This window comes from Salvelinus fontinalis, chromosome 32, assembly GCF_029448725.1.
Source record: "Salvelinus fontinalis isolate EN_2023a chromosome 32, ASM2944872v1, whole genome shotgun sequence".
Classification (NCBI taxonomy): Eukaryota; Metazoa; Chordata; class Actinopteri; order Salmoniformes; family Salmonidae; genus Salvelinus; species Salvelinus fontinalis.
Window position 1 is genome coordinate 34502187 of NC_074696.1, and position 13269 is coordinate 34515455.

General features: G+C 40.2%; 1 protein-coding gene and 1 gene segment (V, D, J or C); both read left to right on the top strand.

Annotated features, from left to right (window-relative positions):
• Positions 1 to 560: 560 nt before the first annotated feature.
• Positions 561 to 3129, top strand: LOC129831135 (zinc-binding protein A33-like). Its single transcript, XM_055894208.1, has 6 exons — positions 561 to 1157; positions 1385 to 1480; positions 1572 to 1802; positions 1914 to 1936; positions 2021 to 2139; positions 2413 to 3129. The coding sequence occupies exons 1-6, from the start codon at positions 753 to 755 to the stop codon at positions 2940 to 2942; spliced, it is 1404 nt and encodes a 467-aa protein (XP_055750183.1). The 5' UTR covers positions 561 to 752; the 3' UTR covers positions 2943 to 3129.
• Positions 3130 to 4128: 999 nt separating this feature from the next.
• LOC129831137 (Ig kappa-b4 chain C region-like) lies at positions 4129 to 6282 on the top strand. The segment is given in 2 exon segments: positions 4129 to 4479; positions 5525 to 6282. A coding segment is annotated over 1 exon segment (306 nt).
• Positions 6283 to 13269: the final 6987 nt, after the last annotated feature.

The window sequence follows — 13269 nt, forward strand, 5'->3', positions numbered from 1 at the left end:
GTAGATGTGTCCAAACGTTTGATACTGTATGGCTCCTCATTTTGCATTATATAATATTACTACATTTTATTATGGGACCATATCAAATATATGATTTGATGCAGCCACACAGAATGGCCCTCACTAAAACATTATTCTGTTGGGCACGGTGAACTTTAGGATTTCTTAAAGGGGCAGGCCACAATGTCGCTCAAACCTTACCCTTGTGATGGCACAGTGTTCTAGATCTCTGCAATAAATACACACCCTGAGCCATGTATATAGAATCTAAAGACATGGCTATGCACACACCAAAGATACCTGGTCATGAAAGGGTTACCTGTCCTCAATGAAAACTACTCAAATGGTTTCCTTGTTGTGTCTTTTCTTTTGCAATCTGGTGACATTTCAACCTTCCCTGATAGTTAGTTCCTGATTTCTGTCCCTAGTTTAGATAGCTCAGTTGATAGGAGAATGATGCGGGACACGTAACATCAGGAAAAAGGAATAAGGACATGGAATTTATTTTTTGATAGCACTGGGGCATAAAGTGACTGTGAATCAAGCCATAAAGTGGTTAAGACACAGTGGTGGACTTGAAGATTGGAGTTGGAACTTGGAGACAAGCCATGACAATTTAGAACACACACACACCTCAACCTGTATTGTTAGGGTGCAAAGTTCAGTGCAGGACTCGGCAGAAGGATTTGACATTAACACTGATATTCTAAACTGGTATTCATACAGGCGTTTTGTGATGAGATGAACTTAAAATGGCTTCCATAGTATCTCTCCCAGAGGGGAATCTCTCCTGCTCTGTGTGCCGTGACATCTTCAGGGACCCCGTCATCCTGTCATGTAGACACAGCTTCTGTAAAGTCTGCTTGTTGGAACTGTGGAAACATAAAGAGGTGCTGGAATGTCCTCTCTGTAGAAGAAGATCATCGCTGGCGCTTCCAATTGATCTGAATCTGAAGAGGCAGTGTGAGGCTGTCTTACAGGAGAGGAGTCGGGAAGATACGACTGAAGCTTCTGAGGTGCTCTGCAATCTGCACAATGAGAAGCTTAAGCTCTTCTGTCTGGAGGATCAACAGCTACTCTGTTTAAAGTGTAAAGCCTTAAAAAAAAAAAACAACGACGGCCTTTGTCAGATCGATAAAGCTGCTAAGAATTATAAGGTATGAAAACTTGGATGGTTTAAGCTGGTCACTGGCGGTTAATTGTGTTTTGTGGGAAATTGCATTGATAGAAATGTTTCTTTGAAGGTGTACAATTTTATATTTTCAAGTTTATATTTGAGGTCAGAAAGTTCAACGGTCCATTTCATGAAAATGTGTGAAGCAAGTTGTCCGTGTTTTATGTGGCTATTTCAATAATAGCTCACTACAACTACTACCCATTTTAGGAGGAACTCCAGACTGCACTAAAACCCTTACAGGGAAACCTGAAGGCCTTTCACAAAGTTATACAATCCTGTCATCAAGCAGCAGAAAATATTACGGTAAGAATGCTAAGTAATATAACAATGTTAAACTACAGTAACCTACCCCTTCACATAGTGGTCTATCAAATACCCCTCTTACTGTCTCCAGAGCCAGGCTCAGCACACAGAGAAGCAGATTAAGAAGCAGTTTGAAAAGCTTCATCAGTTTCTAAGAGATGAAGAGGCAGAGAGTATAGCTGCACTGCGCGAGGAAGAGGAGCAGAAGAATAAGACGGCGAAGGAGAAGATTGAAGAGATGTGCAGAGAGATGTCATCACTGTCTGAAACAATCAGTGCCATAGAAGAGGACCTGAGAGCTGAAAACATCTCATTCTTGCAGGTAAGGACTAATATCTATGTATACATTATTTGTGATACTTGATTAACTAAATTGATCTCATTGACTTTAGTGATTAGATTGATTGGTAATTTGCTCATTTTTTTCCTACAGAACTACAAGGTCACAGTGAAAAGGCAAGTTGGTCGTGTCCTTTCTCTATCTTCTCTGTGGTTCTGAACCCAATCGCACAGTATCAATTACTCTTGAATGTTTTGCAGAACCCAGTACACAATGCCGGACCTAGAGAGTGTTTCAGGTCCACTGATCAATGTGGCAAAGCACCTGGGCAACCTGCAGTTCAAAGTCTGGGAGAAGATGCAGGAGATTGTTCAATATAGTAAGTAATTAAACAATAAAATGTTGGCCCAATGAACACAACTTCTATAAGACTTTGGCCAGGATTCAAATCAAAGACCATAACAAATAAACCAAAAATCTCTCTCTGTGAATCCTGATGCATTACTATATTTGTATGGGGCAACGTTTCCAGTTATTTGACAAGCTAGATGGCGCTGTTGTGTTATTTAAAATGTTTTAAAAACCATTGAAAGCGGGAAACCCAGCCCGTGTCAATTTGAATCTCTAGTTGTAATCTAATCTCTATGTTCAGCTCCTGTGACGTTGGATCCCAATACTGCCCATCCGCGTCTCCGCCTGTCTGAAGATCTGACCAGTGTGAGAGACAGTGATGCTATACAGTGGCTTCCTGTCAACCCAGAGAGGTTTGATCACCTTCAGTTTGCCCTGGCCTCTGAGGGCTTTAACTCAGGGACACACAGCTGGCTTGTTGAGGTTGGGGAGAGTGAAAACTGGACCATAGGTGTGATCACAGACTCTGTCCAGAGGTCTGGATTGATAAAGAGTGGATACTGGAGTGTCGGATATTATGAAGGTAAATACTGGGCATTATTCCCACCTGGTCCACCCACTGATATCACATTGAGACAGAACCCTAAGCAGATCAGAGTGCATCTGGACTGTGACAGAGGAAAGCTGTCATTCTCTGACCCTGATAATAACACACGTCTACACACGTTCACACAACATTTCACAGAGAGAGTCTCTCCATTTATTGGTAATTACTGTGAACTCCACTCTCTAAAGATCTTACCACTGAAGGTCTCTGTAACAGTGGTTTAGCAGAGTTAGATGGTACTGCATCCGTCTAAATCAGTGATCAAATTCACTACAGGTAATCAATCTCATTATTATAGAGAAATAATGTTTTTAATGGAATGGACCATTTCACTTTTCCACTATTGAGAATCAATACTGATGTTTTTGTCTCATTAACTATTTGCATCTTTGCCACCATTCATTTCTAATAAACTAACTGAATTCGCTCTCATGTGCATTCTTCAGAACTGTTGTCAATGATTCAAGCAAACATTTGTAACAGCTTAGTCAGTCATAACATAATATATTTGATCAGGAGTTTAGGAGCTTCTCCAGACATCTGATGGTACCAGGCCAGGTAATTCCCGTGAGCCAGAGTACTGAGTAACTTCACTACTGGCGCTACAGTCAATAGAGACAGTTAGACCCGGCTGGACTGATTGAGCTGCAGACTGAGTCAGTACATACTGGCCCCAAGACCCTGCAGAGAGAAAATATCACATATAGGAAGGTCAAATATTTGGAAGATTATAACCGTAATTCCTCATTTACAACATGATGCTTGCATTCTGAAAATGTTCAAAATGTCTCTCACCTTGTGCGTAACAGACCAGAGTCCAGATGAAGATGGTGATGAAAGTCATGGTTGCCGTGGGTTCTGTTTAAATGAAATACAGCTCTCACATGAAGTGTTCAACTCACAGGGCTATAAACACTCCCAGAGCACTGAAGCATGTGATGCCAATACAAAGTGTCTCTCTATGGAAATGTTCCTCCTGGCAAATCACTGCACTGTCATTGAGAAAAGTTCTGAAATCCTCCTCCATGTGTTGTCTGAAAGTCATTACACAAACGTATTTATACTGACACATTCCATCATTGCTGTATCAAGCTCTTTTCATGATTACTTGTTACAATATGATTAAATATTATCAACATAGTGCACAGCAGTTTTCATACTGTTGAAGTTTATTGGGGAACGGGGAACGTGAATGTGTCCAATCTCCTGGAGTTCCAGACTGTACCAGTAGGGGGCATCAGTGACAAAGTAAGATTCATTGATCAGGTCCATGTTGTGTTAAAAACGTTCCCCTCTGTGTCTGTCTGGAGGTTTTTGTACTGCGAGTCAATCAGACTCTATCACTGTGGTTGACTTTTGGTGGAGGGACCAAACTGAGTGTTGGTAGTAAGTATTCAATTTTCGATCTTGACCTCTATCAAAATCCCAATTCATTTTCTTAACACTATTACAACTACCTTAAATTGAAAGTGGAAATATGTATTTATTTTAAGAATTTGTTGTATTTATTAACCTTAGAAGAAAATTGAGTTAAATTAAAATGCCATTTCAAGATGATATATAAAACAAGGTGCTTATAAAGTATGTATCAGTTTCAAACAATAGTGGTATTGTTGAAATCTGAGAGTGGTTTGGATAAATGTAGGTTTACAAAGAGCGAGAGCTGTGTCTCTATAGTTTCAAAGGTTTTTGTTTGACCGTTGCATGAGTTTGTATCACTGTGGTACACTTTTGGTGGAGGCACTAGACTGGATGTTGGAAGTAAGTTCATCTACATCTAATTTCTTTTTCCCCCTTAGTTGTACTATCTATTTGCTATATTGCTATCTTATTTGACATTTTATTTGATGTTTGCTCTCTTTTGCAAAGTGCTGTTATCTTATAAAGTTCTGCTGTTCATAATAATATACTTTTGGTTACACCAGGGCTCACCAACCATGTTCCTGGAGAGCTACCATCCTGTAAGTTTTCACTCCAACCCAAGTTGTAATTAACCTGATTCAGCTTATCAACCAGGTAATTATTAGAATCAGATGAACTATATTAGGGTTGGAGTGAACCTACAGGACAGTAGGTCTACAGGAACAGGGTTGAAGTGAAAACCTACCGGACAGTAGCTTTACAGGAACAGGGTTGGAGTGAAAACCTACAGGACAGTAGCTCTACAGGAACAGGGTTAGAGTGAAAACCTACAGGACAGTAGCTCTACAGGAACAGGGTTGGAGATCCATGCTCTTTCACTATGCTTGCTTGTTTTGTCACATAAACTGAAGTTAGGTGAACTATGAGAATTTTAGCAACCAGGAAATGGTGGAGTGATTTCTGCATAATGCATCTTTAAATTTAATATTATTTTGACATGGTTACGGTCAACTGGAATTGACTTCCTCAGCATTGTTTTAAACATCATCATTTAAGAATTGGTCATACGTTCTGTGGAATTTTCTTTAAAATAATAATAATAATGAATAATGAAATGCAGTTTGATTCGTAGTATTTTATCCCATTACAAAAAGGGAGAGGAGTGCTGAAATATTTTCATTTAAAAAAAGTTGAAGTTTTGAAGATAGTTGAATGTATTTTCAGTAATCTCATATAGTCATAATATGCTTCAGTAGCTACTCAGAGGGAAGTGAAAGAGTGACAGAAAGACTGAGAAGCTGTGTGTTTGAGGGACAGAAACCTACTGAAAAAAAACCCATCTTAGTTTAAAGCTAAGATGTAAAACTGCTGCATCATTATTGTCATATCAGTCTGGTGATTGATTGACAGCTCCCCTCTCTCTAACTTCCCACCTGTCTGCTAGGTGACGTTCGTCCCACCATGACGGTCCTGCCCCCCTCCAGTGTGGAGCTGCAGCAGGGGAAGGCCACTCTCATGTGTCTGGCAAACAAGGGCTTCCCCACAGACTGGAAGCTGAGCTGGAAGGTGGATGGGAGCAGTAGCAGCACCTGGGAGGTGACCGGGAGCCCTGGGGTCCTGGAGAAGGACGGCCATTACAGCTGGAGCAGCACCCTGACCCTCCCTGTCGACCAGTGGAGGAAGGTGGGCTCTGTGACCTGTGAGGCCACCCAGGGCTCCCAGACTCCACTCTCGGAGACACTGAGGAGAGACCAGTGTTCTGATTAATGAGCTCCTCCTCTGACTGCACTGTTTTTATTCTGTTCTACACTTTTTACTCTGTCCTCGCCGTCTTACTGATCCAGCACTACTAGCAGCAGAGGAGGTTGGTGGCACCTTAAATAGGGAGGACGGGCTCATAGTTATGGCTGAAATGGAATACATGGAATGGTATCGAACTCATCAAACACATGGTTTCTATGTGATCCACACCATTCCATTCACTCCATTCCAGAAATTATTATGAGCCGTCCTCCCCTCAGCAGCCTCCTGTGACTAGCACACTTCTGCTGGGCTAGACCCTGTATGGGAATCCATATCTCTCTGATTCCGATGTCATAGATCTGCTTGGCTTTCTTTATCACGTGTGTGATGCCCTTTATTGCTGTAATGCTGTTGGTTCTAACATGTTGAGATAATAAAGACATTCAGTCTTTAAAATTGTTTGCCTGGATATCATTATTTAATGAGTTTTAACATTAGACTTTGAGATCTTTGTGATTTGTTTAGTTTCATGAGGAATGGAGAGCTGTGCCAAGAAAAAGGATTTTACTATTACATTTCAGTTAAATAGCTTCGCTCAATGAATGCTTGGCTGATTGGGCCAAAGTTGGTACCAGTCAAAGGGATATCTACAGCACAGGAGGTTGGTGGCACCTTAATTTGGGAGGACTGGCTCATAGTGACGACTGGAATGGAATAAATGGAATAGTATTGAACTCATCAAACATATGGTTTCTATGTGTTTGATACCCTTCCATTCAATCCATTTCAGCCATTATTATGAGCCGTCCTCCCCTCAGCAGCCTCCTGTGATCTACAGTGATACTAATACTGAAACCATGTACAATAAACTCACTGGTCTTCATGATATTACTAGTACTGAATCCATTAGCTATAAACTCACTGGTCGTCATGATATTTCTAATACTGAATCCATTAGCTATAAACTCACTGGTCTTCATGATATTACTAGTACTGAATCCATTAGCTATAAACTCACTGGTCGTCATGATATTACTAGTACTGAATCCATTAGCTATAAACTCACTGGTCGTCATGATATTTCTAATACTGAAGCCATGTGCTCTAAAATCACTGAAACTCTCTGGGGACAGGTGAACATCTGGCTATGGTGCTGCTCTATTCTGGGAGCATGGCAGTTCCCTGCCCTTGCAAATCTGAGTTTCAACCCCACCACAGCTCACAATCTCTCAACCTCAATCTTCTGGGACTGGGGCAGCTGTGTGTTTGACTAGAGAACTGAACATGGGCTGGGGAAGCAGATATTACACTGGACTTTGCATAATGTTCAAATAGGGGACTTCAATCTTAGATCTTTCATGAACTTGTATATTTAAACCAAATGTATTTGTGACAGATATGTATAATCGTGATATCAAAGTAGTACTTCTTGAATGGAATCAATATGACTGTATTCACTCTTTTGGGGTTGGAGGGGTATAGAAGTTGAGTAGGTGATGAATAGTTGGGAAGTTGGATTTGGACAGGGTCAATATTCATGCATTTGTACTGAAATGGGTGATTTTCATAATATGAAGTTAAATCAAAACTTTCAACAAACATCTTGACATTTTCTGAATGTTGTTCAACATTTCCTGTAAAATCAATCATTTCTTACATCTCTGTTTCCTTAGTGGTCCCAGTGTGTTCACACAAATTTCAACTTTTGCAGAATACATTGAGAGATATGTACAGTAACATAGTCCATAGACAAGTCTAACCAATTCCATTGTCGTATTGTAGTGTCATATTTTGATGAAATGGTGTTTTGAATACTTTAGAATACAGGAGACTCCGTAGCTCTGCAGCTGTCTAGTCAGAGCAGTTCCTCTATAGCTGAGGGAGGTTTTTGTACGATGCTCTGACACAGTGAAACCCGTTGTACATCTGCTGACAGTAGTAATCTCCAGCATCTTCAGCCTGGACTCCACTGACAGTCAGAGTGTAGTGAGAAGCAGATACACTCCCACTGAAACTCTGTCGCCCTCCTCTGACCACAGTGTGTTATGACAGTTTGGGTGATAAAGTGGGTGTTTCACTTTATGGTGTTTTTCAATCATGTATTTGGTACAGTTTCACAAATCTAAGCATAAAAACCAAAACAGATCATCAAAATGGCTCATGTTTCAAAACTCTAAGCACATTTCCAACTGACTGAGTACAACAAACAAAGTCACATATCACTTTTTCAATTTGGATGCATATCTAATCGAATTATCTTTTCTTTTTTTTTATTTCACCTCTATTTAACCAGCTAAGCTAGTTGAGAACACGTTCTCATTTACAACTGCGACCTGGCCAAGATAAAGCAAAGCAGTGCGGCACAAACAACAACACAGAGTTACACATGGAATAAACAAGCGCACAGTCAATAACACAATAGAAAAAAAGAACGTCTATATACAGTGTGTGCAAATGGCGTGAAGAGGTAAGGCAATAAATAGGCCATAGTAGCAAAGTAATTACAATTTAGCAGATTAACACTGGAGTGATAGATGAGCAGATGATGATGTGCAAGTAGTGAAACTGGTGTGCAAAAGAGCAGAAAAGTGAATAAAAACAATATGGGGATGAGGTAGGTAGATTGGGTGGGCTATTTACAGATGGACTATGTACAGCTGCAGTGATCGGTTAGATGCTCTGATGATAGCTGATGTTTAAAGTTAGTGAGGGAAATGTAAGTCTCCAACTTCAGCGATTTTTGCAATTCGTTCCAGTCACTGGCAGAAGAGAACTGGAAGGAAAGGCAGCTAAAGTAGGTTTTGGCTTTGGGGATGACCAGTGAGATATACCTGCTGGAGCACGTGCTACGGGTGGGTGTTGTTATTGTGACCAGTGAGCTGAGATAAGGAGCTTTACCTAGCATAGACTTATAGATGACCTGGAGCCAGTGGGTCTGGCTACGAATATGTAGCGAGGGCCAGCCGATTAGAGCATACAGGTCACAATGGTGGGTGGTATAAGGGGCTTTGGTAACAAAACGGGTGGCACTGTGATAGACTGCATCCAGTTTGCTGAGTATAGTATTGTAAGCTATTTTGTAGATGACAGCGCCGAAGTCGAAGATCAGTAGGATAGTCAGTTTTACTAGGGTAAGTTTGGCGACGTGAGTGAAGGAGGTATTGTTACGAAATAGAAAGCCGATTCTAGATTTGATTTTGGATTGGAGATGTTTGATATGAGTCTGGAAGGAGAGTTTACAGTCTAGCCAGACACCTAGGTATTTGTAGTTGTCCACGTTTTCTAGGTCAGAACCGTCCAGAGTAGTGATGCTAGTCGTGCGGGCGGATGCGGGCAGCGAACAGTTTAAAAGCATGCATTTGGTTTTACTAGCTTTTAAGAGCAATTGGAGGCCATGGAAGGAGTGTTGTATGGCATTGAAGCTCGTTTGGAGGTTAGTTAACACAGTGTCCTAAGAAGGGCCAGATGTATACAGAATGATGTCGTCTGCGTAGAGGTGGATCAGGGAATCACCCGCAGAAAGAGCGACATCGTTGATATATACAGAGAAAAGAATTGGCCCGAGAATTGAACCCTGTGGTACCCCCATAGAGACTGCCAGAGGTCCGGACAACAGGCCCTCTGATTTGACACACTGAACTCTGACTGCGAAGTAGTTGGTGAACCAGGCGAGGCAGTCATTTGAGAAACCAAGGCGATTGAGTCTGTCGATAAGAATACGGTGATTGACAGAGTCGAAAGCCTTGGCCAGGTCGATGAAGACGGCTGCAGAGTACTGTCTTTTATCGATGGCGGTTATGATATCGTTTAGCACCTTGAGAATGGCTGGGGTGCACCCATGACCAGCTCGGAAATCGGATTGTACAACGGAGAAGGTACGGTGGGATTCTAAATGGTTGGTGATCTGTTTGTTAACTTCTGCTTTCGAAGTCTATAGAAAGGCAGTGCAGGATGGATATAGGTCTATAACAGTTTGGGTCTAGAGTGTCATCTCCTTTGATGAGGGGGATGACCGCGGCAGCATTCCAATCTTTAGGGATCTCGGACGATACGAAAGAGAGGTTGAACAGACTGGTAATAGCGGTTGCAACAATTGCGGCGGATAATTTTAAAAAGAGAGGGTCCAGATTGTCTAGCCCAGCTGATTTGTATCTGCTGTTCAAAATGAAATATTCACTACTTCTTATATGATTTCCTTGTAATTTGCTAACAATGCAATTAACTATCACTTAATTAATCAAACTGCTCAAAAATGATAACTACCGAACCAAAATAATGTAGTGCCTGGTTAACGTATAACTGCTAAACACTGTACATTTCTATATTTTTACCTCGTAAATGTAGAAATTTGACATCAATTTATGTCGGAAGGTAAAACCAAACTATATATGAATGTGGCTGTAAATACTACATAATTATTCTACATCAACCATTTTCATTTGCTCAAATTACGTTGGTAACCAGTGTATAATAGCAACCTTGGGGGGTTGTGGTATATGGCCAATATACCACGGCTAAGGGCTGTATCCGGGCACTCCGAGTTGCGTCGTGCTTACGAACAGCCCTTAGCCGTGGTATATTGGCCATATACCACACACCCTCGTGCCTTATTGCTTAATTATAGTGTACAATGTACTGTTGAAATACCTGGGTTATATATAACAATATATTCCAGTCATCAGCTGAATTTCATTGATACATTGCAAGCTGATGAATTTCAAGCAGAGAGACAGGCGATACTGTATCAGTAGAGAAGCTGATTTTGCACAATGTTGCATGGGGCAGAAATGGCATACAACATGACTCTGTAAAAAGACCACTATTGTGAACCACTAATCTAACTTTGGGTTGGGGAAGTCCTGTGGTTCGGGGGTGGAACGGGAACTGTTTGTCTTGTTCGGTCTCATCACTTGTTTTTCTGTCCATGTGTATCTGTTTTGTGTACCTCATTAAAAAGATACAACCATTTGATCACCAAAATATAATAAATGGTATTCAACACCGTGCTACAGTTTTAAAGTAGCCAACTGCTTTACAATACTCCTACGTACAGTATGTACTGTATAAGGATAATAAAACTATAAGACTGACATACAGTGCCTTCAGAAAGTATTCATACCCCTTGAATTATGCCACATTATGTTGTGTTACAGCCTGAATTCAAAATGCATTTAAAAATAGTTTCCTCACCGATCTACACACAATACCCCATAATGACCAAGTGAAAACATGTTTTGGAAAACTTTGGCAATGTATTGAAAATGAAATATAGAAACAGCTCATTTACATAAGTTTGCCCACCCATGAGTCAATACTTTGTAGAACCACCTTTGCCAGTGATTACAGCTGTGTGTCTTTCTGGGTAAGTCTCTAAGAGCTGTCCACACTTGGATTGTGCAACATTTCCCCATTACTCTTTTGAAAATTCTTCAAGCTCTGTCAAATTGGTTGTTGATCATTGATAAATAAAAATGTTTAGGTTTTGCCATAGATTTTTTAAGTCAAAACTGTACCTCTGCCACTCCGGAACATTTACTGTCCTCTTGGTAAGCAACTCCAGTGTAGATTTGCCTCATTTTAGGTTATAGTCCTGCTGAAAGGTGAATATGTTTCCCACTGTCTGGTGGAAAGCAGACTGAACCAGGTTTTCCTATAGGATTTTACCTGTGCTTGGCTCCATTCCATTTATTTTTTATCCTGAAAAACTCCCAGGTCCATAACGATTACAAGCATACCCATAACATGAAGCAGTTACCACTATGTTTGAAAATGTGGAGAGTGGTACTCAGTAATGTGTTGTATTGGATTTGCCCCGAACATAACACTTCGTATTCAGGACAAAGAATTAATTGCAATTTTTTTGAAGTATTATTTTTGTGCCTTGTTGCAAACAGGATGCATGTTTTGAAATATTTGTATTCTGTACAGGCTTCCTTCTTTTTACTTTGTCAATTAGATTAGTATTGTGGAGTAACTACAATGTTGTTGATCCATTCTCCGATTTCTCCTATCACAGCCATTAAACTCTGTAACTGTTTTAAAGTCCCCATTGGCCTCATGGTGAAATTCCTTCCTCTCCGGCAACTGAGTTAGGAAGGACGCTTGTATCTTTGTAGTGACTGGGTGTATTGATGCACCATCCAAAGGGTAACTAAATAAATTCAATAGCTACATTTTGTATCCTGAACTTATTTAGGATTGCCATAACAAAAGGGTTGAATACTTATTGACTCAAGACAATTCAGCTTTCCCTTTTTATTAATTTGTAAACATTTCTTAGAACATTATTTGACTTTGACATTAAGGGAGATTGTGCGTAGGCCAGTGACACAAAATCTTATTTCATCTATTTTAAATTCAGGCTGGAAAAAAACTGTGGAAAATGTCAAGGGGTGTGAACACTTTCTGAAGGCACTGTATTTCTGAACATGCTCACAACCTGCCATTGGATTCAAATGATTTAAAACATTGTGCATGTCAAGTTATGGTCAAATACTCTGTGGAAAATTATATTTACCCTCTACTATAATTTGAAATGATATTTACCATCTACTCTTCTTTCCATTCAGCACCTCAAAAAGAATAGCAAGTTAGATTTGATTTTGCTTGAATGACTCAAGAGTGAAAGGCCTGTGAAACCCCAATGAATGCACAATCAAAGTTCTGAACATAAGATAGAGGGCATTACAAGTGTTATGAATTTCGAGATTTGTACTTAGAGTTTTGAAAATATACCACTTACATCTGAAAATGTGCAAGTTCCCCAGAACCGTATAAAAAGAAAGTTACACTCTATATACCCATTAAGTTGTTGGGAGCATTTGCAGGGTGTATGAGGCATATCTATGTAGAGTGTACTACTTTCTCTCTTACTATTTATACAGTTAGTCAGCACCTCTACATTAAATGCTGGGTGTTCGTCAGCTCATGATTTATACCACCTGATCATAACCCCCAAAAAACTGTTTATACTTTCATAATATGTTTTAAACTACAGTATGTCAATCTCAAGCTTTTTTTCTCATTTTGAACCTCAAGATATGTTCCTTTGGGTGCAGATAAAGTTGTTTGTCCGTGTACCAAATGTGTTGTTACATCTAACATATGGTAAGTTCTATCTTCATTTGGTTCAGAATACATTTTTCCGCGGTTTTGGCAAGTTGGCTCACTTCTTGTTGCGGGTTAGACTGAAACTAAAATGGTTGAACCCATATTGGGCATCAGAGTGGTGTAAGGTTTGAAATGCATGCTTTAATTGATCAATTTAGGTAGAAATGTTGTTGCATAGATCTAGTGTTTTTCCATTGTGCCTCACTGCTCAAATACCTGATTTTGACATACAATGAGGCAACTTCACATGTTTGACGAAATATTCCAACACACTAAGTTGGAGCTCCTCTGAACCAAAGCAGAAGTACATGTACTGTAAGAGAAACTTATTCATGG

Excerpts from the sequence above, each read along its gene's own strand:
- LOC129831135 (XM_055894208.1), top strand. The coding sequence starts at position 753 with ATGGCTTCCATAGTATCTCTCCCAGAGGGGAATCTCTCCTGCTCTGTG. Across the intron at positions 1,481-1,571 it reads AAGCAGCAGAAAATATTACG|AGCCAGGCTCAGCACACAGA; the intron begins GTAAGAATGCTA and ends TACTGTCTCCAG. Across the intron at positions 1,803-1,913 it reads AAAACATCTCATTCTTGCAG|AACTACAAGGTCACAGTGAA; the intron begins GTAAGGACTAAT and ends TTTTTCCTACAG.